Source organism: Alosa pseudoharengus, unplaced genomic scaffold, assembly GCF_046254945.1.
Source record: "Alosa pseudoharengus isolate Yale_2024_CS ecotype anadromous, Long Island Sound unplaced genomic scaffold, YU_APseudo_1.1 YU_APseudo_1.1_scf_14, whole genome shotgun sequence".
Taxonomy (NCBI): domain Eukaryota; kingdom Metazoa; phylum Chordata; class Actinopteri; order Clupeiformes; family Clupeidae; genus Alosa; species Alosa pseudoharengus.
In genome coordinates, this window is record NW_027468609.1 from 5,103,873 (window position 1) to 5,128,884 (window position 25,012).

A 25,012-nucleotide genomic window follows, 5' to 3' on the forward strand; every position below is an offset into this window, starting at 1 on the left:
AGAGGTCTAAGTGCTGAAGAGTTCCTTGCATGTGTCCTGGTCATTGACACAAATAAGATAAACTGAAGTTCGATATTGGATGACTAGTCAAATGTCCTGCTGATGCTGAGATGAATATTCACATTTTTAATGTTCGAAGATTTATTTCCAAAGCCACAGCATGGTGAAAGTCAATTCAAGGCTTCATCCCTAATTCAGGGAGCATCAACTTCCCTTAACACTACAAGTCCCAACTCATAATGATGTCATCACTAAGCGTCGAAGGCGTTTCAGTCAAACCGATACGAGCGTAAACTTGGGTATGTAATGCTCAGCTCAACTTGCCATACCGACTGGTGCACACACACACATCAAGTAAATAATGTAAAGGCTTGTTGTGCTTGTTCTTTTTATTAGACTACTTTCTTCGGTTTCTTGATTGTTCTTGTAACGTTCGCCAGTTTGCAATCTACCACGATTCCTGCGCCTTTAGCCTACTAGCAAATGAACTCTGACACAATTTTAGTAGTGCCTCAGATGATATACCTTAGCTGTTCAAGACACATCTAAACATAGATTGAACTTTATATTCAGTCACATTTGAGTAAAACATCGTAACATGTACAATCGTTCAGCTGTCAAGTTATTTTGTGCTCAGGTCAGTGGGAGAGTGTAGCCTACAGTTCGCTTTGTCCTCTATCGGCACATTGTTGACTTCTGGACTTTGAGTGTCCCATCATACAGTGAAACCATAGGTTGACATAACAGCCTCTTGAAAACTGAACCACCGTTCATCTCTTTCTTCACCCACAGATTTGACATGGCGTTAGCGGGTGTGCGTGTGATTGAGCTGGCAGGTTTGGCCCCAGCACCTTTCTGTGGCATGATCCTGGCAGACTTTGGGGCCAGGGTGATTCGTGTGGACAAGACAAAGGTCGCCATGGCCATGGACACTCAGGCCAGGGGCAAACAGTCTGTGGCGCTTAACCTGAAGCATCCACGTGGCGTGGCTGTACTCAAGAGACTTTGTGTGGAGTCTGATGTGCTCATTGAGCCTTTTCGTCATGGTAAGTGTTACAATGGACCCAAGTATGTTGTTCACCTCCTGGAATCAGGTATGAGGAGACAGTGGCAGTGTCGCAGCTGGTTTGACACAGAAAGTTTTCTTTATTTTTTAAATAGGCTGCTATGATGTGTTGTATACAATTATTTATTTTTAAGCTTATTGTACCAACCACAAAATAGAAGAAAATAAAACCTGCTGTCCATTTCCTTGTACCGGTATTTTATTCTAGCCTATAGTTATTTTTGTGATAATATAGACCTATCTGTCTTGATCTCAGTATCGGCAAGCATACAATTGTAAACTGTAATCAATCTCTATCTAATCTGTAATCAAAACTATGAAACAACAAATAATGAATTTATGTAAGCAAAAAAATCAAATTATCATGTCAATATGAATGTTAACAGTGGCCATTTACAGAAGATATATTTTATTGTAATACTTTTGTGACATTTTAGAGGAGGCTGAGCCTTACAAGGGGGAAACTGGACTGAGCCGGCTGGTTCAGACATGTCATTAGCGGGAATGAAATGATGACAGTTTGACACATCTCCCCTACTCTAGCCTCCCTTCACTGGCTCCATGTACACTGTAGGATAAACTAGGTTGTTTTTAAATGTGCTTAAAGTATTTTCTGTAATTAATGTAGTATGCGAAAACACAGCAGAGTTGTCGTAGTTATGCATAATGTTCAAACCACACAGAATGATTTCTGCTTTAGGCTACCTTAATGGCATCTGTAATGTTACAGTCTATGTTACAGTGCCACCATCAGGAACCTCGAATTTAGAGCTTTTAATGTCAAAAACTTGTTAATTTTGCACACACATTTCATGTGTGCATTTGACGCATGCATCATATGTGAATGATTTGCTAGATGACAAAATGCCATAAGTTCCAGAATCTGAGTTACTTGGGCCTGTCATCACTACCTGCAGCTATATGTTTTAATGCTTGTTCAATAATTAGCCCAATTATTCACATTTCATATGAAAATAAATGCTAAATGCTAACAAATATGTATTTGAGCACAAATGAAATGTTGAAATCTGCCATCCCATTAAAGCCCCCTTATGCAGTTTTGGCAATTTCTTCGCTGTTTTCTCGCACTGTATCTCTGCAGAGCTCCCCCTATAGCTTCAGAGTATATATTTTACGACACTCCTCAATTGGTCAGTCTGCAGTTTCCTCTTTCCCTGTTTCTCCGACAACGGTTTAATCGCTTTCTGCTTTTTTTTCACTGGCCCTGCCATGACGAATGGCTGAGAAACTCCATTGCTTCCTTGTTCTAGACGGTGCCTGGCATGTATGTGTGTAGTGCAGTAAAACAATTTCTTATATTGCGAGACCGCAAGACTTTCTGTCTCTGAGGCCGGCGGCCCGCCGGCCCAAAGTTGCAAGGCTGTTTTTACAGCTCACAGACATTAGGGCAGGGGTGGGCAAACTTTTTGGCTCAAGGGCCACATTGGGTTTTGAAATTATCTGGCGGGCCACAGACTCCAACAAAAAAAACCCACAACCCCCAACAAAAAAACTGTTTTATATAATTTAAATGATAATAATGACAAAATAATTTTGTTTAAGAAATACTGCACATTTTATGTTGTTTAACTCATTTATAAATGGTGCACTGTCACTTTAAGAGCGGTGTATCTACACATTCTTATAATGATCTTTTGCCAGCTCCATTCAAATATAGCCTATGCCTATGTCTGTGCCCTCTCACAGTTTATAAATGGTCAGTAGTGGGAACTACTGTTGCCTTAATGATTTACCTTTAAAAGTTTCTTATATTAAAAAGGAGATCTCAATTATCAACAATTCAACCATTGCAAGCCAGCTGGAACCTGTCACTCTCTCTCCCTCTTGGGTGTGCTCAGACGCGTTCCCAATTAAATAGAGTAGCATAACGTTCAAGTTAGATTTAGTGCAATGGAGAAGACCCAGAACGTATCATCCTTATGTAACTGTCTGTTTTGACATTGACATTGTAAACGTTCCCTAAGAAGAGTTAAAAGCAGTTTGCACTTTGCAGTAAAGATAACAGCAACGTCGTTTATTGCAGGACAAAATAGCGTGCAGCCAAATGGGGGGTGGGCCGGATTAAAGTGTGTGGCGTCGTGGGCCAGAATCGGCCCGCGGGCCGTAGCTTGCCCACCCCTGCGCTAGGGGGAAGTGAGACGGCCACTGTTCACCCCAGAAAAAGTCATATAACCATTCCAATGACTCCAAAGCTGTTAAAATAACAGTCAGACAGTTAACAGTCATACAGTTAAGTCCCTTGGGGATCAATAAAGTATCTATCTATCTATCTATCTAAGATAAGGTAAATTAAGCTAAAAAACCTGCATAGTTCCCCTTTAAGCATGGTTTAACTGAGCAATGAATACACCGCACCACCATAAATTCAAATTGCTATTACATCACTTACATAGACCTATCTTCCCCTTTTAATCTTACTATGTTACCCTGATATACAGGACACAGAATACATATCTGTATACTTTGCTTTGCAATAACTAAGCAAACACAGAACCCATAGTATTTTTGATTTTGGTTATGATTTCATTACTTTTGGTACATCTGAAGAATTTTTATGACATTGTTGATGTCAGTACCCAGTGAATACAGCTAGGCCAGAACTTGTTACTGAGAGCAGCTCAAGTAGGCATAATTGCGTTTTAAAAGTATAGCTTATTAGTATACTGAGTGCACATGAATGAGCTTTTTTTTTATATGGGAGCTTTGTTTTGCAGTCAATCAGTGCCAATTGTTTAATCGGTGGGAAACTGCATAATGTTTTACAAACAAGGACAACAGCCTGCTTTTCTTATCTTGAAATTGAAGTTTGACATCAACAAAACAATAATGCAAAGGGGATGTCACTTCATTAAGCAGGCATTCTGTGTACAATTTAGATGTTATCGCTACTCACTGAATTTTAAGCTTGACTCCTTAAAGCATGTTTTCAGTTTGTCGTTGTCAAAGTCTAATTTAGGGGAATTAGGAAAGGGTCCAGTAATTGCATTACAATGGTTGCATACATTTGTGATGGTAAACAGGGTACCCGCGGAGTCTTAAAAGTATTAAAAAGTATTACATTTCATTTTACTAAATTAAGGCCTTAAAAGTATTGAATTTCACCTCAAAGTCTGGAATTTTTTCACGGAGGTCTTAATTTTTCAAATGATCAGTAGATTTAGTCTAATATCCTCACGTAGCGTAAATCACAAGGATTAAAGTTATCTGTCGTAGCCTACGACGGATTTCCGTCAATTTGATTTTAGAAATATCATTTGAGATCGATGCAGATCCAGTGAGAAAAAAAATAGGAGGGGGGGGGTCTATCACCTTTTCTTTTACTTTTTTAAGGCAACTACAAATATTAGGTCCGATGAATGAATGTGTGTGATGGTAAATGTTTAAAGACCTAATAGTGTTCTTGAGAACTTTCTGTGTCTCAATCAGAGATCGCTCAAAAAGATAAGCCATTTCGCTTTGTTTATGTTGTAGCTACACGCTTGTCTCATTGGCCTGGGGCGTTTGCTTAAAAAAAAAAGAACACATCTGGAGGACGGTCTAAAAGTTGGATTATAGTGACACAATCGAGACAGCTGATGAGGTTGCCCAATCCGTTTAATTTTTTTGGATATGCTATTGTGAGCTCTATGTGCGAATTCGGAGGCTGTGTTCTTTCATGCATCAATGTAGACAATTTCTTACTATCGTGAACTCTTGTCAGGGGAGGTCATTCATTTTGGGTGTCACCTATGACTTGAACAGATAGCCTGCTATGCCACCCGATGTACTATTATTGTTACAGTTTTTAATCAATGCAACTAACATTATGTGTAAAGCGATGCAATATAAACTGTAGCCTATGCCCGTCTGTTATGACATGTACAAAAATGTTTTTCACAATTTGCGACGGAAGGTTTTGACTGAGCGTGTTAACAGTTCGCGATATTATTATTTTATGTTGAGTAAGGGGGTCAGTCGTGTTTATGACGCACAGACAGCCTTGTAGCCTATTTTGCTTAGGCCTCACTTTTAACGACAGTAGGTTGTGAGCGTATGTTGACAAAAAATAACCATGCAATTAAAATAGTCAACTTAAAACTTTGCTATTATTAATGTATAGCACAAAACCATAACCAGTAGGCCTACCAGAACCTCGCATATTATCATGATTTGTGTACGTTTATCTATGGCTGACCGTTTTTGCGCTAAGTAGCTAGGCTACGCATGTTCTTGAATAGCGAAACACGACCTGTCCCTTACCATATCGCAACCTCTTGTCAACCTTATACAATCTGTTGCTGAAGACAAAAGCGCCCTCTCCAGATTGTCGTTATCAGATGCGCAGACCTCCTGCATGAGCACACACAGTATTGCTGCTCATTGGAAAACTGAGTTGTCTGTAAAACTCAAAATTACCATGTTTTCATTAGATGCGGATGAGGCAACAAATGGAAATATGAACAATATCTAGACTGGTCTGATTCGTTACTTTGATGAGGAAATGTTTAGTCTTGCAAACTTGATTTTATAGATTTTACTTGGTGTTGAATTGCATATTAACAAGAAAAAAATTCTCCCCTTTAAACACTTTTGGCCTGAAGTAGGCTAATTCAATAAGAGTGTAAGTTAAAGCCTTGCTACAATATTGCTGCAGTAGAAAAGAACAGCAATGGCTAATCAGCAATGGTCAGGGATGGTATTGAAATATTGTTTTGTTCATCAGGAAAACTCAATCTCAATCAAGAACACTCTCAATTCGCCTTATTCACATGGCGGCCATTGGCAGCTAAAACGAGGCTACAGGGTACACAAACCATAGGATTGTTATGTTCTATGCATTCACCTGTAGGTGGTATTAATTATATAGTAACTTAAGAGTACCCTGTAGCCTCGTTTTGGTGTTTATTTGGTGCTTTACTTTTATGTTTGCATCTTTTTGTACATTAAAAACCAATAGGTTGTGACCGCAAAAGGGGTGCTATCTCTATAGGTAGATATGAACAACGTATGACTTATGGCCTGAAAAAAGAAAAAAGGTTTTTTTTTTCACTTTAATCCCTGAAATTAACTAGGTTCTATTCCGTGTAAATTTGTCCATGAAGCAGGACATTCAGTCACATTACTACCGCGACAAATCTTTGCGTTGCCACTGCACTGCTGTCATGTTCATGTTGGCATGTTAAAACACTTAGTAATTAAAATAGTAATTATTTGAGGTTTAATCTTACCTTTAATACTATTTATTCTATCCGAATGGGTGCGATGTAGGTATTAAATTTCATCTGAAGTGGTATTAAAAAGGTCTTAAAAAGTCTTAAATTTAGGTCTGACAATTCTGGGGGTACCCTGGTAAATGTATTGAGAATATAAAGCGTTTTGGCCTGGATTAGGTTTTTTAAGGACTTTGTTGACTTTGTTGAGGGATCTTTCTTTAAAATAGGCCTTCTGCTGGACACTTCCCATCTCAGAATCAGACAATTTTTTCAAGAAACGGTCTTTGTCGAATAAGAATAACCACCTGCTGAGCAAATCACACCTAGGGCTCTATCTTGCACTCAAGCGCAATTGACTTTGTACATTGGCGCTTGTGAAATTCCTATTTTGCATCCAAGGCACAGTGGGCTTTTCCCTCCACAGACGCACTTTGGTAAATTAGGGAATGAACTTGCACTCCTAGGGGAGGTTCAGCGAAAAGAGGAGGCATGTTCTGGCGCAATTTTGCATTTTCAGAAAACAATTCCGCCACAGACCAGAAAAAAAACCTAGTCTAAAGTCAGAGGTGTGTTATTCAGATGCTATTTTAAGGGTGCATGCTTGGCAAAAATGCAGCGCGTGCACAATGTGGTTAAGTTGCGCTTGCTCATCATTTTTCTATTGCACAGTGAAATGGAGTACGTCTTGGGACAGAGAATTAGACGCGGGAGGGAGAGGGTCTGCTGGCCCAGACAGACCTATCTCCCTCAGTGAGGAGGAATGTAGGCGTAAGCTACGCCTGACCTGTCAGGCTGTGACAGATGTCTGCCATCTCCTGGCAATGCTATTTAATCGAAAAACACACACAAACATGCAGTGTAATTGAACGAACATTCGGCATACTGAAGATGCGCTTTAGGTGTTTGGATAGGTCAGGAGGCGCTTTACAGTACAGTTTGCAAAAAGTCGCAGCATTCTTTGTGGCATGTTGTGTTTTACACAACATTTCCATTAATCATGGATGTGTTGGTAAGGAAATATTAGAGGACTTAAGGAGACGTGATGTTGAACTGCATGTGCCGATGCCATTTAACCCAAATGCCACAGCAGCAGCATGGGAGAGGAGAGCTTATCTGACAGAAGAGCTGCATCGTGAGGTATAGTAAAGCAAATTTATCTCGGTCTAATGTTAGACTACATTGCAAAAACATCACAATGCATTCATAACCTCGTGATTCAGTGAGAGTGAGCCCAAAAAGTCGGAAAGTATGTCTTTGTGACATTTCTTTATTTACATTTTGTCAAAACAAAAATGCTAACCGTGGAAACAATTGTGGCAATTTCCTCCCACGACTGTTTAACCGAAGCTAATTTGGGTGGGTTTCTCCCATTCCCATACGGTGCACCTTCTCTGTCTTTTATGGCCCTGACGAGAACGTTGGTCTCCTCGGCTGTGAACCGCTCCTGGCGTGCTTCTGGCCATTAAAATAGCAATCCGCCATGGAACAAGCGCACCTTCTTTTAAAGGGAATGTGAGATGACTGTCTGATTGGTTAATAGCATGTTACGCCCAAACCACACCTATGAGTAATGTAGCTACTTCAGACCAACCCATTTTAGATTTGCGTCGGGCACAAGAGTAATTTATCCCGCTGGTATAATAGCAACACTGTCCGAGATACGCCCACAAAGCTACTTGCGTTTTGCGTTTGATACTTGCGTTTCAGATCGTTAAGATAGGGCCTCTAATGTTTTTAGGCACCTGTGGCAGCATGCAATACAAAACTGTCACACCGGAGTATATTAAATGCAAAAATAGTTTTATTAAATAAAATATGTACAGAAGTCAGTAAATGTATGCCAAAGTAAAACTGTGGTGTATGTCAGCATAATGAAATGAAAAAGCAAAAAGATGTGTCAGTGGGGAGCGCAGCCGCAAGTGTGATGTTGAGCAAGCAAGCCAGCAAGAGGTCCCTCGTGGACTGGGAGGTTCAGGTTTTATCCGGCTCCTAATTCGCCTTATTCACCAGGCGGGAGAACAATTATTTTATTCAATTACGCCACCAATTAGCCACATCATCAGGACCCTAGAGCTCCCCCTGCTGGCCGAGAGACAAACACAAAAGAGCAGCCTAAAACCGACAGACCCAGAGGGCTAGTGCTGAACCCAGCACGGTAAAGCTGGAGCGTCACAAAACCCATTTGATCTCAGATCTGTAGCTTGGTTCCATGTTTCTGTTGGTGTCCTTTGATGGAGCATATTTTTTTCATACAGCTTGTGGTATTGTATTTTTGAGGATCTTTGGTGCAGGTATGCAGCATTACTCCCTAGATGTAGAATGTGCAGGCTATTTAACCAAGACATGACGACCTAAAACTCTATTCTGCAATAAGGTCCCGTGAAGATTTCTGGTGCTAATAAGTCTTAAGTATGTGCACATGACATTCTGGAAACAGGAGGAACATCAGTGCAGATCAGAGCTATGGGGTCAGATATGGCCTGGTAGATGAACATTATTTCTGAACCTGCATATTTGAGTTTTAGGTTCATATGTCTTGGTTGAATAGGCTAAATCTAGGAAGTGCTAACATATACATAAGATACCAGTAACATTTTGGGCATGGCCAGAGGGGTCATTGTGAACGAATTAGGTTGAATATTCTTATCTGACTACTAGATATGGCACTCATGCATTATGGTTAATTTTGAAGACAATGGTTTTCAACTTTTGCTAGTTCTGTGCCTATATTCAAAAAACCTTGTTTTAAAGTCTCGTCCGTCTTCATTTAAACCCTAATGGGCACGGCCGGCATGCAAGTTTGTTCAACAAATCTGATAAATCTAGTCAAAGAGAACGGCTGTTTTCTTCAGTTCCCCCTGGAATGACTTCTATGGTTTGCAAGTAAATGAAAAATGATGCTGTTTTGGGATGGCCATAAATACTGTCTGCCGTCTCTTCTAAAAAGATCAATGACTTGCACCTGGGGCAATAGCAGTTTTAATTCCTGGCTTCACGCAAACCTTGCTTCCACTTAAACAAATGCATTGCCCAATTAAAAACAAATTGGCACAGCTGGCACCATGAGCTTTGCAGTGTTATCTACAGTCACTTTGAATCTGGAGCGGAATCTACCGCTGTTTTTCTGACACCCGAACTGCAAACAGCGCCAATTAGTTTTGACACCCTTAGGCCTACTGAGATTCACAGCCTCATTTCATTTGCTTGTTCATTCATTCACCGGTTTGTTCAATGCTTTAATTCGCTTGTCATCCTATTCACTCATTCATTCAGCTGTGGCCTACTGGTTAGCGCTTCAGACTTGTAACCTGAGGGTTGCCGGTTCAAAACCCCTCACTGCTCCCCGAGCACCGCTATTGTTGCAGGCAGCTCACTGCGCCGGGATTAGTGTGTGCTTCACCTCACTGTGTGTTCACTGTGTGCTGAGTGTGTTTCACTAATTCACGGATTGGGATAGATGCAGAGACCAAATTTCCCTCACGGGATCAAAAGAGTATATATACTTATACTTATATAGGGATCAAAAGAGTATATGTACAACCCAAAAACAGAAAAAGTTGGGACGTTGTGTAAAATGTAAATAAAAACAGAATGTCATAATATAGAAGTATTGTAACCCCATATTTAGCAGCAAAAATGACATAGACAACATATCAAATGTTGAAAATGAAAATTTGGACTATTTCATGGAAAGTATATGTTCATATTGAATTTGATGCCAGCAACATGTTCCAAAAAAAGTTGGGACGGGAGCATGTTTACCACTGTGCTGCTTCACCTCTTCATTTAACACAATTTTGTAAATGTTTAGGAACTGAGATGACCATTTGCTACAATTTTGAGTATGAAATGTTGTCCCATTACTCCCCGATATAGGATTTCAGTTGCTCAACAGTATGGGGTATTCTTAGTCATGCTTTTCATTCCATTATGCACCTAATTTGACAAATCTGGACTGCAGACATGCCATCTTAGCACCTGGACTCTGGAAATATTATTTAAGTATGTGCAGAATTCATTTTGGCATTGTTTTCCTGAATATTCCTGAAATTTTCCTGAAATATTCAAGGTCGTCCCTGAAAAAAGCATTGCCAGGATGGCAGTATATGTTGATCAAAACCTGTATTCATCATTCTGAATTGATTGTGCCTTGCCAGATGTGCAAGATGCCCATGCTGTTGGCACTAATGCTCCTCCACACCGTCATAGATGTTGGATTTCGAACTGAGCACTAAAACAAGTTGGATAGGATACGTGGATAGGCCACCTCCTCTTTAGCCCAGATGAGTCCATGATTTTCAAAACGAATGGCAAACTTTGATTGGTCTAACCACAGGACCTTTTTCCACGTTACCTCAGTCCATTTTAAACAAGCTCAGGCCCAGATAAGAGGGTGGTATTTTCTATATCATGTCTCAATACAATTTTAGCTGTTACAATTTTGGCTGTAGTTTTGGAATTGAGTATCACTGGGCACATAGACAATGGTTATCAGAGATTGTCCTGAGCTAATACAAGGACTGGTCTGGTGTTGATGCAGTGCCATCTGAGGTCCAAAAGACCACGGCCATCCAATTTGTTTTTCAGCTATTTCCCTTGTTTGCAAAGATTTCTCTGGATTCTCTGAATGTTTTAATAATATTATGTCCTGTAGATGATGAACTCCCTAAATACATCACAATTTCATGTTAAGAAGCATTAAAATGACATTGTTTCATCATTTGTGCACACATGTTTACACAGAGTGATAAATACCCCTACATCTTTACTTCTAAGAGACCATGCCTCTCTTGGATGCTCTTTTTCATACCCAATCGTGTTGCCAGTTACCCTAATTACTTGTGAAACATTCTTCCTTTTGTTTTCTTTATCATTACACAACTTTTCCAGCATTTTGTTACCCCCGTCCCAACTTTTTTTGAAACATGTTGCTGGTATCAAATTCAAAATTAACATATATTTTCCATGAAATAGTCAAATTTCTCATTTTCAACGTTTGATATATTGTCTGTATCCTTTTTGGAACTAAATATGAGTTTAAGAGATTTACAGATTATTACATTCTGTTTTTATTCACATTTTACACAACGTCCCAACATTTTCTGTTTTGGGGTTGTACTTATACTTATATAGGGATCAAAACAGTATATATACTTATACTTATATAGGGATCAAAACAGTATATATACTTACAGTGTTGCCACAGTTACCTTGAAAAAGTAATCTGATTACTGATTACTGATTACTCCTTTAAAAAGTAACTTAGTTACTTTACTGATTACTTGATTTTAAAAGTAACTAAGTTAGATTACAAGTTACTTTATTAGTTACTTTCAGCAGCTGCCGACAACACCCCCAATAAAAATGATAACGGTTTTGTCAATACTCAATATAGGAAGTGCATTTTAACAGCAATGTATAGCAGACATCCCAACATAACCTACTTAGATACTGAAATTCAGATGTTTGTTCAATAATGTCTAAGGACACCAAATAAGGAAGGCCTATTGATAGAAACTGTTATAGTAAAATATGTAGATTTTTTTTCATGTAGCCTTGGCAACTAGCCATCTTGTAGCCTATAGGCCTGAATAATATGCAAATGAAATTACACTTGTTAAACTCACCTCAACAAGTCTTTTGCAATCATTTAACCCGCCGTGAGCAATGCTAAAGTTGCTGTTACAAACAGTGCAGTGTGCAAGATTATCATTATGTTTTAATCTTTTGAGACAATTGGGTACACTTTTGTGTAGTCTGATGTGAAATGGGTCTTAAATCTTCCTTTTTGAGGGGCACTGACGCTGCCATGACGCTTCTGTTCCTAGATACACTGAACTGATTAATTATGTTTGGGAGAAAAGAGATATAAGCACTTACACTGAAAACGGATTGGTTGATTTAGCAAAACAGACCAGGATGCTCTCTGTCTTGGATGCGCTTCAGGCACAAACGCACCCCTCCTCTCTCTCTCCCTCTCCGTTGTGTGCGCATTAAGCTTTGCACACGCGATTTGAAGCAAAGATTCTAGAATCTTTGATTTGAAGTCCGGTCTGGCTTGCGTGCTCTTGTTCGCTCTAGGTTCCGGGAGATTTTATGTAATTTGCGGGCGTCAGGAAGCCGCTATCAATATGTGGGAGACTCCCAAAACTTCGGGAGACTTGGGATGTCTAGCTAGACAGCACTTTGTCGCCAGCACAGAATGTACAATGTACCTTAATGTTGTCATGTTTAACTGACACAAACTCAAAGTAATGACTGATGAAATGTGCATCTCTCTCTCTCCCTCCATTGTTGTTTACGTTTGTGTCGCTGTGTCGTGAATTGTCCTCATGCTGAAAACGTGAGCATAGCCTCTACATGACATTAATACCCAAGACAAGAAGAAAGCAAAGAATATATCTTTTTATTAAGGAACATGACAAAAATAGTAACGCACAGTAACTTAGATAAGTAACTTTAATCTGATTACTGGTTTGTAAATAGTAGTGCGTTAGATTACTCGTTACTGAAAAAAGTGGTTAAAATAGACTAACGCGTTACTAAGTAACGCGTTACTGGCATCACTGTATACTTATATAGGGATCAAAAGAGTATATGTACTTATATAGGGATCAAAAGAGTGTATATATACTATATACTTATATAGGGATCAAAAGAGTATATGTATTTGTGTTTTGCTTCTGGAAAGGGGTGATGGAGAAGCTGGGTCTGAGTCCTGAGGAGCTGCTAAAGGAGAATCCGCGGCTGATCTACGCCCGGCTCACCGGCTACGGACAGACGGGCTCCTACTCTAAAGCCGCTGGACATGACATCAATTACCTGGCCATGTCAGGTACAGACTGTCCTGTCTCCCCCACGCTGCTCGATAGTAGCTCAAGGGAAAACTTGGCTTACAGCTGTGTATGTTTTCTTCCATTTGCTTTCCCTCTAGTATTGATATTTTTATGACAGGAAAGCATGGGGCTCTGCAGTTTCAATGCTTTGTCAATGCACTGTAGTGGTCACAACAGCTCCTGAATTGAGTTGTCTGATGGGAAGGAGGTTTGGCATCCAAATGTGTGCACAAAGCGTAATGGAAGCAGCACAGTGGTTTGCCTGCAGTGCAGTGCAGAGGAGCTGACATGATTGGAATGCAGTTGTGCCACAAAGGCCAAACAGATTCTTCTGCTGCCATTTCATACACAATAACGGTACCCTCACACTTTGACTCCACTGCCTCCGAAATGAACTGAATGCAAAACCTCATGGAAGCTTGGAAGCATTAAGGTGCCTGTTGTGCCAAGCTGCTTTTCTAGGGATGTGAGAAAGGCCTGCTTTGAGGAAAGGCTGGCAGGGCAGTTTGGTTGCTGTTCAGCGTTTACTGAGACTGCTGCTTAGTACTGCCTAGAGACCTATACTGTGTTCTGTTTGTAATACCTCAGGAGAATATACAGTATATATTTAGCTAGCATTTCTCCCAAGTAAATTCCTACAGATGTATTTAAGCATTTATTTATTATACTATAGTAATCATAATAAATATTATTATATGAGGCTCCTTTATTATTATTGTTGTTAAACACTTATTGAATGATTCAGGTTAGTGTCACGGACAGAAGACGACCCAAGAGCGCAAGTTCAAATTCAGAGTCTTTTTATTGAAGGGTATTGAAGAGGAGTGAAGGGTATTGAAGAGGAGTGAGAGAATCGTGAGGTCTTGGAGGTTCCCGTTCCAGGGGTGCTAGGAGTGCCAGGGGTGTCAGGGGTTCCAGGGGTTCTCAGGGCTCTGGGGTTTTTCAGGGTCCTGTGGGTTACCTGGGCTCCGGGGGTCACCAAGTTTCCGGGGGGTTCCAGTCCAAGGTGCTGAGTGTGTGTGTCCCCCAGTGATCGAGCGGCGTCTCGGGCTGAGGGTGGTGACGTGTCTGGGCTCGCTCGTCTGGTGGTCGGAGGCCTGGGGGAACACACACACACACAACAGCAAGATGAACAGCAGGCAGTAGTACAGACCAGGGCTAGGCACTAAACGTGGTGAGACAGAAGGCAGATTCGAGTTACTGGGGGGGCTGAAGATCGGAGAGTAATCGAGAAGATCCGGAAGGCAGGTCGGGATAACCGGGGCAGTAGAACAGGGAGGCAGTCAAGAAAGGATCCGAATCACAGGTAGGAGTCAGAGAGTAGACAGACAGGCAGGTTATTGGTCCAGGTTTGAAGACGATCTGACAGGGCTTGGCTGAAAAACAGGGCTTTATATACTGGGAGAGGTTAGTGGAGAAATGCAGTGCAGCTGGCAGAGTAATTAGAGCAGAGTGGGGCAAGGTGAGGATGGTGAGTGGGAAATGCAGCGCAGCTGGCCAGGTAACAAGAGCAGAGCAGGGCGGAGCCAGGTGGAGCTCGTTAGGCAGAGTAGAGAGAGAGTGAGCAGAGTGGCAGAGAATTGAATTCAATTAAGGTTGTTACCAGGGAGACAGAATGCTCATGACAGTTAGAGTTAGATTCAGTTTTCTGAATTTATTCAGACTTATTGTTTGTCTAAGAATAACGTTTAGCACACTCAATCACTTAAAAACAAATGTTCATCATCATTTAAAATGAATGCTATGCTGAGCTTCTCTCATTATTCACTCATGTTGTTGGAAATGTTATGTTGGCCACCAGTTGTTTTCCAATTAAAAAGTTAATAAAGATTCACATTAATGAGAAGATGTTTTGTGCCACAATTAATTATCCCTCCAATTGCGATGGCGTCACATTAATGTAACAAGAAATCTGCTTCCACTGCTATGTGTCTCATGATGTTGTTGTTGTCAGGGACAGAGGTATGTGGGGAAAAATTATAATTTATTCATTATAAATTAATCTCTTCTCACTGGTTCTGTCCCTTGCTCTCAAAACTGCAGCTATTTCTCCTGTTGTTAAGAAAATCTGGAGCAGCTACTGATGACTTTAAAAACTATCTTCTCATCCCCAAACTGACATTTACAGTGGGAGAATAAGTATTTGAACCCACGCTGAAGTTGACTAAAAAGAGGAATATAAAATAATCTGTTAGAAATTGATCTTAATGCCTTAATTAAAAAAAAAAGATTACAAATCCAACCCGAACACCAATTTGTTTCTGTGTTTCTTTTTTTTGTTAAGTCTATTAACTGGTTTGATGTTCATTGAGTTCAATGCAAATCGAACCAGCTAATAGGCTAACTGAAAAATACACCATGCACATCTCTAGGTATGGTGAAGGGTATGTGGTGATGTGGGGCTATTTTAATTCCAAAGGCCAAGGGGACTTTATCAGGATGCATAGTATCCTGGATCCATGAAATAAGTGGCCTTTTAAAAATAAAAAATCTGCCTGCCTCTATGGGAATTTAACATAGGGGTCAAATACTTATTACCCCTGTATTTTAAGGAAGAACATTTATTTATTTATTATACATTATTCATTCACAAAGAGAATTGGTGTCCTTAAAGGCTGGATATTTCCTCATTTTTTAATTAAGGCATTAAGATAAATTTCTAACAGATTATTTTATATTCCTCTTTTTAGTCAACTTTAGCATGGGTTCAAATACTTATTCTCCCCACTGTATTTCTAAACTCCTTGAGCACACTGCAGCCTCACAGAAAAAAACCTTGGTGTCATAATTGATTCTACCCTCTTCTTTGACTCTCACATTAGATACAGTACATCACTAAAACAGCCTTCTTCCACCTCAAAAACATTTCCTGACTCTGCCCTCACTTAACCCCACCACTGCTGAGACTCTCATTGATGATTTCATAACCTCCAGACTTGACTACTGTAATGCCCTGCTCTTTGGTGTCTCAATAAAGAGATTAAACAGACTACAATGCATACAAAATTCTGCTGCAAGAGTTCTCACCCGTACCAGGTCTTCACTTCACTGTCCACCTTTAAATCCATGCTGAAAACTCACCTTTTCACTCTTGCTTTAACTTTCTACTCCTAAATGCCCCCTCCACCCCATCCTTTCCCCTGTCTATCTCCCCTGTCTGCTGTTGTTTTATTTCTGTTGTTAACATTTGCTGAATGTATAGTGTCTTTTACTAAGTGTACAGTCAACAAGTATTGTCCCTGTATGTTGCTTTTATGTTACTCTTGCCATTATTGTGCAGTGTCTTTGGGTGACATGAAAGGCACTTTAAATAATATATTATTACTATTATTATTATTACACTGACCTTGTTAGCACAGCAGTTATCTTTATTGAAAAGAACTATCAGCTATATGTAAATCAGGACATGTGCAGACCCCAGGCTCTGCAGAAAGAGATTTCCCTTTGTTGCTGTTGGCTTGATGAGCGCTGGACTCATCAAGTCAAATTAACCTAAAGCTAATGCACAGGCAAAAGGCAAATAGCTGAATCTGTACAGAAAAATGTGTCTAGTTTTGTTTTCTAGTGTTGTTGGGTGTGCCTGTGGTGTTCTAGTGTCTCCATTTCTGTCTCAGTGTCTGTACTTTTTATATGTGCAGGGCTGCTGTCCATGTTGGGGCGAAGTCAAGAGAAACCGTACGCCCCACTCAACCTGGTGGCAGATTTCGCTGGCGGAGGGCTCACCTGTGCCTTTGGGATCGTGCTTGCCCTATTAGAGCGGAGCCGTTCAGGCAAAGGCCAAGTGATAGATGCCAGCATGGTGAGTCTATTCTGAGCTCTCAGCTTTTCATAATTCTAACCCTTATAGTCCCTTTAAGGTGCCTAGGTGTCAGACAAATAACAGATCGTTGGCTGGAATTACCTTTCTTTATCTTTAAAAGAGTGTGGTTTTTAATTATAATTCAGCAATAGCCCTGAGCTACCCATTCCTCCAGCTGTTTCCAAACTCCAGCTTGCCAGTCAGTGAGTTTCTTTTTGCTGCCCATGAGACCATTCCCCCTGTGGTGCATGTCAACTCTTTGTCTTCTTAAAAGCTTTTCTGCTTCTGACCTGACAGGATTTTTCCCCCCAATCCGTATTTTATAGAACTTTCCCCCCCATTTTTTTCTGTAGTTTTGTTTTTGTGAGGAGAGCCTCTGAGTACCTCATTCCGCAGGCCACCAATTTTGTGCTCTCTTTTTGCCATTAAAGGGTCTGTTACTCTGCCCATAGTGTAGAGTTGAAATAAACTGAGCTGCAAAAGTTGAATCATTTGTAAAAAAAAAAGGAGAATGGTAAATGACAATATGGTTTTGAATGTTTTGAGCTCAAACACCTGGTAATAGTATTTGAGCAATCAAGAAAAAATGTGAAATGGTTTCTCTCGAGGTTAAAACATGTACCCGTAGCCTCATTATTTTCAATTATCAACAGTTTATGTACCCTCAGTTACAATTACAAATTTGCTTTCTTTTTTCCTGATTGCCTTCAGGTTTGCTTTTGAAATGCTTCCATAAAAGCAGACAGTTTGCTTTGTTTACTCATTGTCTCTTCCATGTGTTGAACCTCAAAGGTGCTCAGAGAGCAGTCTGTTTTTGTCTCAGTCCAGCACCTCACTCTGCCAAGGATGGAGGGCGTGTAATAGATAGATACTTTATTGATCCCTAGGGGAAATTCAAAGGTCTCGGTAGCATACAGACATCACACACAACATGCACTTACAGCAGACATGGTAAATATAAGTATAAGTATAAATATATAACTAAACTCCACTGTACAATAAAGACAGTAGAAGATAAGAAAAATAACAAAACGAAATACTAAATATACTATATCAATAAAATAAAAAAATCCACAGTGTGCTTGAGGGTAATGGATCTCGCCCTCCGACTAGATTGTTTCGGGGGGCCTCCCGCAGAAGCCCAGTTGGACGGAGATGAAGAGACACATGGCTTACTGTGTCAGGCAGCACAAATCACCGGCACCTCTCTGGTCCCTGGGTCATCTTAGCGTGCAGCCATAGGTCATTCTGCTGAGACTCATGTGCTCGCTATGGCAGATGGGATGCACTCAAGGCGAACAGGAATATCCTATTGGTAGTGATATTCAATTGTCACACTCAGGGCTGTGTGTGTGTGTGTGTGTGTGTGTGTGCGTGTGCGTGTGCGTGTGCGTGTGCGTGTGTGAGAGAGAGATAGAGAGGGAAGGACACAACACTTCAAAGACCTTCAACACAACAGACTGGTGCACTTAAACACGAATGCATCATCTGACATCTAGTGATGTTCAATTATCCTATTCAGTGAAGTGTGTGTGACATGACATGAAAACGCGACATACACCAAATCCGGGGGTTGGCACACAGCACACGGCACACAAATGCCATATCTCACATGAATAAACATTTGAAAATGTTCACATTTTTAAAAGCAATACGTTGAATGTATTTAAAATATTGTTATAGTATAAACTGATTAAAAGCATATATATATATACTGTACACTACTCACAGAAAGTCAGGGATATCTGGCTTTCAGGTGAAATGTAATGTTTCAGTACAGAAAGTACTGAAACATTGGACTGTTGGACATGCACATTCAAAAGTTCAGAGAAGGTCACATTAAGTTCATCTGTAAAAGTTATAGTGGATTTTAGGTTCATCCTGAAATTTCACCTGAAAGCCGAATACCCTTTTTGTGAGTGTATATACAGCGGGGAAAATAAGTATTGAACACGTCAACATTTTTTTCAGTAAGTATACTTCCAGTGAGGCTATTCGCATGAAATTTTCAGCAGACATTAGTATTAACTTGGGTAATCCACATTTAACAGATGCCAGCTAGCTTAGCTGTGCTTGTGGAACGTTGGTAAACCTCACTCCCCGACGCCTCAAGAGTGCTGCTGGCATGCGAGCCAGTAGCCTGGGCTATTGGCTCAATTGTTAGCTCGCTTGCCTCCCGATCCGAGGTGCTGATGTTCGCGGGGTTCGAGTCCGGGCGTGTGCAGTGCTGAATCGAGCAGGTTCAACACAACGCAGGTTACACACACATATTAAAACATCCAAACATTAATGTCCATAAGTAGAGTTATGAGTAAAAAAGTGGAATGGCACAGGAAAAAAGTATTGAACACGCTAAGAAAAAGCAGTACACAAAGGCAAGGAATGGCAAGGAACAAGCTGGAATCTATAAGTAGTTGGAGAGTAATTATCCCTCCTATCTGTGCAAATTAATATAAGCTGGGTTAGTATATATTGATGGGATATAAAAAGGTTTTTCGTTACCAAGGTGTCACACAAGAAACATTTCATGATGGGTAAAAGCAAAGAGCTCTCCCAAGCCCTTTGCAACCTTATTGTTGCAAAACATATCAATGGAACTGGTTACACCGATAGCAAGAGGCTGGCGGAACACTGTCGGTCCATTGGGGGCATAGCTGGCGGAACACTGTGGGTCCATTGGGGGCATAGCTGGCGGTCCGCTGGCATTTTGCTCATCGGTTCTCTGGCGGTCCGCTGGCGGGTTGCAGACAAATTGCCCAATATTTTGTCACTATTGGTCTAAAATCTTTTTCATTTAGTCTGAAATGAGATGTTATTATCATTGAGACAACAGGGGAATACCAAGAATTCTGATTGTAGCTTACAGCAGCGGACTATTTAGGTTAAGTTTATAACGTTGTGGATGGCCACCAAGCATCTTCTGCCCCACGGCTGCGCGCGCATCTAGTTTTGTTGGTAAACGGGAAACCCGTGTATTTGTTTCTTACGTGGAAGAACACCACTGTATCATCAATTGGCCATGCACAGGATCTCCTCGCAAGATTTTTGACCAGGAAGTCATAAGGATAGTCAGAAGAGTAGCCCAAGAGCCAAGGACCCCTCAGACAAAGCTCCAGAAAGACTCGTCGGCAGCGGGGACAATTGTTACTGCACTCCACCGCCATGGCCTCTATGCATACTCACCCCGCATGACTCTATTGCTGAAAAAAAAACGTGTCGAAGCTCATTGAAAATTTGCTACACAACACAAGCTTATGAAATACTGAAGGAATGATTCTAGTCAGGCGAGAGCAAAATTGAACTTTTTGGATGTCATACTACACACCATATTTGGAGGAGAAATGTCACTGTGCATCACCCTAAAATACCATACCAACAGTGAGGTTTGGAGGTGGAGTTATCATGGTGTGGGGCTGTTTTTCATCTCATGATACTGGCAGACTTCATACAGGAAATGATGAATGGAGTTAGGGATGTAACGGTATGAAAATTTAACCTCACGGTTATATTGACCAAAATTATCACAGTTTTCGGTATTATCACGGTATTTCTAAAAGTGTGTTAAATATGTTCAGAAAGCACTGATAGGCCTACACAAGCTGAAATCGTTTCAAAAAGTGTCCCGTTCACTTTTTTCTTCATGTTTAATTGGCTATGTGCTTATAGCTTCTTACCCTACCATGACTTGGAGTTTGCTATTTCTATTATTTGGATCCAATGAGTGAGACCAAAGTAAGCGTTTGAAATAAAACTTTAGGCTACTGTATTCTCCTGATAACGTGAGTGGAATGGATTTAATGTGGACGCGAACATAAAAAGACGCAGAGTGGCTACATGATACAGTGCACATTTTGCAGTGAAAATGTTCTGCCTTTTAAAATCAGGTGTAGCCTAATCTGAATCATACTGTAGTTAAAACCATCAATTAGACAACAGAATCAGTAGGGTACCAGTTTTGATTCATGGAAGCTGGGAAGGATTAAACACACGGTTTCCATACCGCATTAATCAACTGTGATAATTATGATATTTGAAATGAAAACAGTAATTGTTAATTTTTAGCATTTTTATCGCGGTTTACCATTATACCGGTAATCGTTACATCCCTAAATGGAGTCATTTTATTCTGGGAGAATCTTGCCATCCACCAGGATGATGAGGATGAGGCATGGTTAGACCTTCCAACAGGACAATGATTCATAGAATTCAGCAAAGGAAACTCTCAATTGGTTTCAGAGAAAGGAAATCAAGGCCCGGATCCAATTGAACCGTTTTGGAAGTTAACTAAAGATCAGGATTCACAAGAGGGACCCCTGGAATCTTCAATATCTGTTTAATCTACTATCTGTTTAATCTACTATCTGTTTAAAAGAATGGGCCAAAATCACACCTGATTACTGCGACTGATTAGTGTTGTCATACAGGAAATGTCTCGAAGCTGCAATTACAAATAAAGGTTTTTCCACAAAGTATTTGAGAAATGTCAGTAGGCATGTTCAATACTTTTTTCCTGTGTCATTCCACTTTATTGCACATAACTCTGGGATGCAAATAGCCTCATTGGAAGTATAGTTACTGAAAAAAAATGTTGTGTTCAATACGTATTTTCCGCGCTGTATTGAGTGGTATTTGAAATGGCTCTTAAAATTGCAATATGCTATTTTGAAAACCATTCAGGAACCATGCATTTAATCATTAAAATGCATTTATGCATTAAAATGCATTTATTAACATATAAGGGTAGGATTATCAGGGAAGAAGAACGCCTAATGTTAGCAACAAGTGTTGCTCATCAGAAACACATTGCATAACACTGAGTGTGGTGGAGTGACAGTAGCGTCGCAGCCTGAAATTGTTGGTCCAGGTTAGTCCCCCGAACCTGACATTGTAAGTCCCTGCAGCTGGATTCTCACACATTCATCCCACCATTTCAGCAGATATGCCATTTAAAACTGACATTGCTTAGCCTGGGAGAGTGTCCAAAGTGCTCGGAGGTTAAAACAAATGAGTCAAAAGGGCTCTTTGGTGTCAGGAACACAAGAGTTCAAATGGGAAAAAAGAAAATCCAAGGCACTCCATTCCAGGTTAGACATTGCTTCCTAGCTAGCAGTTTCTTCCAACAGACCCTTTATATGAAATGTAAAGAAAACTCTTAAGTAATTTGAAACCCTTTATCATTATCTTTCAAAATGATTATAAAAAAAGTCTAACAGCAACACTACACATGAGACTGCGATGCATAGGGAAATAACAGAGCCTTGACAGTGTTAACGTTAATCTGATGTTACATTTACACCAGAGCCTTGACAGTGTTAACGTTAATCTGACGTTACATTTACACCAGAGCCTTGACAGTGTTAACGTTAATCTGACGTTACATTTACACCAGAGCCTTGACAGTGTTAACATTAATCTGACGTTACATTTACACCAGAGCCTTGACAGTGTTAACGTTAATCTGACATTACATTTACACCAGAGCCTTGACAGTGTTGACGTTAATCTGATGTTACATTTACACCAGATGTGTTGACAAGTCAGAGTGTTTGACTTTGCATGTTCCTCTGTGAGCCTAAGTGAAAATCAACCGAGGCCACATAAACAGATGGGCTCGCTAATCATGATTTTCACACAGCAAGTTGAACATGTAAATGTGTTTGATGTGTTTGCAGTTAGGTTTCTGGAGAGGCTGCCTTCTCAGCCTTCATGCTCCACTCCTACATCCATCCCAACCTGAAGTGTGTTTCTTGGCACCATCCCCTGGTGGAGTGTGAATCTATAGCTGCAGCTGTGGTGTGTGTGTGTGTGTGTGTGTGTGTTTATATGTGTGTGTGTGTGTGTGGGGGGGGGGGGGGTGATGATATCCACACTGTTCGCTGGTAGATAAGACCTTCTGTTTGCTTCCCCTGAGAGGAAGACCCTGAGCTTTGTAAGTCTGAGCTGTAATTTTGTGGAGCAAAGAGGCTTTGGATGCTTGGGCATGGATGCTGATATTGCAGTGATGCAAGCAACATAAGAGCCCCAAAGTCTAAAAATATATGTTATTGTTTATTTTTGGATATGAAGTGGTTGTCTTGAACCCACCTGTTTTGAGTCTCTATTCTGAGCATTGACAAATTCACAAATGGAGGAAAAAGCCATTTCTCATTCAATTCTTGTACTCTCCAAACGGCGTACTCACCTTCTTTGGTTTTATTCCCTGAATGAGTCTTTTTAACGGTCTAAGCAACTGCTTTGAAGCTCCTCTAAAGTCCTCTAAATGGGTTCTGTCAGTGATCATTACCATTTTGCTCTACTCACTTTCAGCGTGTCCGGGCCGCGGCAGGTTGGTTTGAATGTGTTCTAACCTGGTTTACCTTTGTGCTGGGATGCTGCAGAGACCTCATTTATTGTAGCGTCTGGCTCACACAGGGAGTTTAGTGGGCGCCCCTGGCAAGCTCATCTGACCACACTGCAGGGAGTTTAGTGGGCGCCCCTGGCAAGCTCATCTGACCACACTGCAGGACTCCCTTTGCCTGCTCCGCTTCTTCTCTGTTAGGGACTGTACGATATTTACGGGGGGGGGGGCCCGGTCGTCAGGGGGGGGGAGGGCCTAAGATAATTTTTTAAGCCTTAGGGGAAGGCCCAGGAGAATTTTTTTGGCCTGGGGGAGGGCCGAGGAAAATTATTTTTTCCTGATCCATGATATTTTTTTCCCCTGATCAATGATCCGTTTTCGATATTTTAAAAGGTTTGTAGGCCAAAACATGATTCACGTCTCTTTGACAGAGTGGGCGAGTCCAAAAAGTCGCAACCCTGAATCTCCCTCAACTCCCCTCGTAAGCTTGCAGGTCACCCGCGGTTATGAGTCATAAACCAAATATTTTAATGATATTCGGGTCATTTGCGGGCGGGTCAGTTAAAATTAATTAAATATATATTTTCTACAAATAGGCCTACTTAAAATATCACGAGAAGGCTAGCATCAATACAGTAAAGCATCAATACAGTAAGTCAACAGTAAAGAAGCTGAAGACGTGACAGTAGTACAAGTTATGGTCTATGTAGGCCTACTTCTTGCGAAGCCATTTAAAAGTATGACAGCCGAAACGGGCAGCCTGCAGGAATAAATCTTATGGCACAGACTACACAGCCATATCTACCGGTAGGTTCGCGCATGCATAAAAGTTACCTTAGTTCGTTGTGTTTGTGACTTTAAACAGTGGATGTGCTTTAGTAAAGCTTTGTGCTTCATTCAGCATTTTAAACCAGTTCTTACGCTAACGTTTTGACCAGCAATGTAGGCTATCTCTCTTGGCTACCTTGCCTCCCCATTTCTATTGTCGAAAGAAGTATGTCCATGGCCAAATCTTATCCTAGTGTTCTAATCCTTGGTGGTTGCGTGCGTGCTTGCGCTGTTATTCTCATTCTCTCTCCTGCGCAAACATTATGTCCTGCATGCCTGCGTGTAGTTCTACTGCATAAAGTTTCGCAAATAAATTAGTTTGTTTTACAGAAATGGACTACTGCATGCAGGCTATAACCAAAAGCACACATTTTGTAAATAAGCGGGTCGAATCGCGGGTCGGGTATAATTTTGTCCTAATTAATATTCGCGGTCCGAGTTGCGGTCGGGTTGATTAAAATATCGGGCGACCGCGGGCCGCTTGTGACCAAACCCGCGCAACACTGGTTTGTAGTCCCGTGTGTGTGTATGTGTGCTTATGACATTTGTCGTTTTAACCTTGTAAACGTCATTTTTCGACCAGTTTTATTTGATTCACGTAGGGGGGAGGGCCTAGGAGAATTTTTTTGAGCCGGGGGGAGGCCCCTGGAAAAAAAAAATTGACCAGGGGGGAGGGCCAGGCAGAACATTTTTAACCCGATCGTCTGGCGACCGGCCCTCCCCGCTAAATATCGTACAGTCCCTTACATCAGACAACTAGCTTTATCTCTGTGTTATAGTGTCCTGGGCTCCTTCTCTCTCGGTTTTTAAACAATGTGAGATTTTCTTTTTTTTTTTGGTGGGATTTTAGACTTTATTCAGACAGGACAGTGAAGTGTGACAGAAGGTGAGAGGGAGAATGGGTGGTGGTGGAGGTGGTGGTTAGAGATGGGC

At 40.8% G+C, this 25,012-nt stretch overlaps 1 protein-coding gene across 1 annotated transcript in view; it reads left to right on the forward strand.

Moving 5' to 3' along the window:
- Positions 1-244: 244 nt before the first annotated feature.
- amacr (alpha-methylacyl-CoA racemase) overlaps positions 245-25,012 on the forward strand; it is a 28,715-nt gene continuing 3,947 nt past the window's right edge. Inside the window, exons 1-4 of the mRNA XM_076283528.1 lie at positions 245-299; positions 793-1,046; positions 12,971-13,114; positions 16,754-16,914. Of these exons, the coding sequence (XP_076139643.1) occupies positions 800-1,046; positions 12,971-13,114; positions 16,754-16,914 (552 nt within the window). The 5' untranslated portion in view covers positions 245-299; positions 793-799. The remainder of the gene's footprint in view (positions 300-792; positions 1,047-12,970; positions 13,115-16,753; positions 16,915-25,012) is intronic.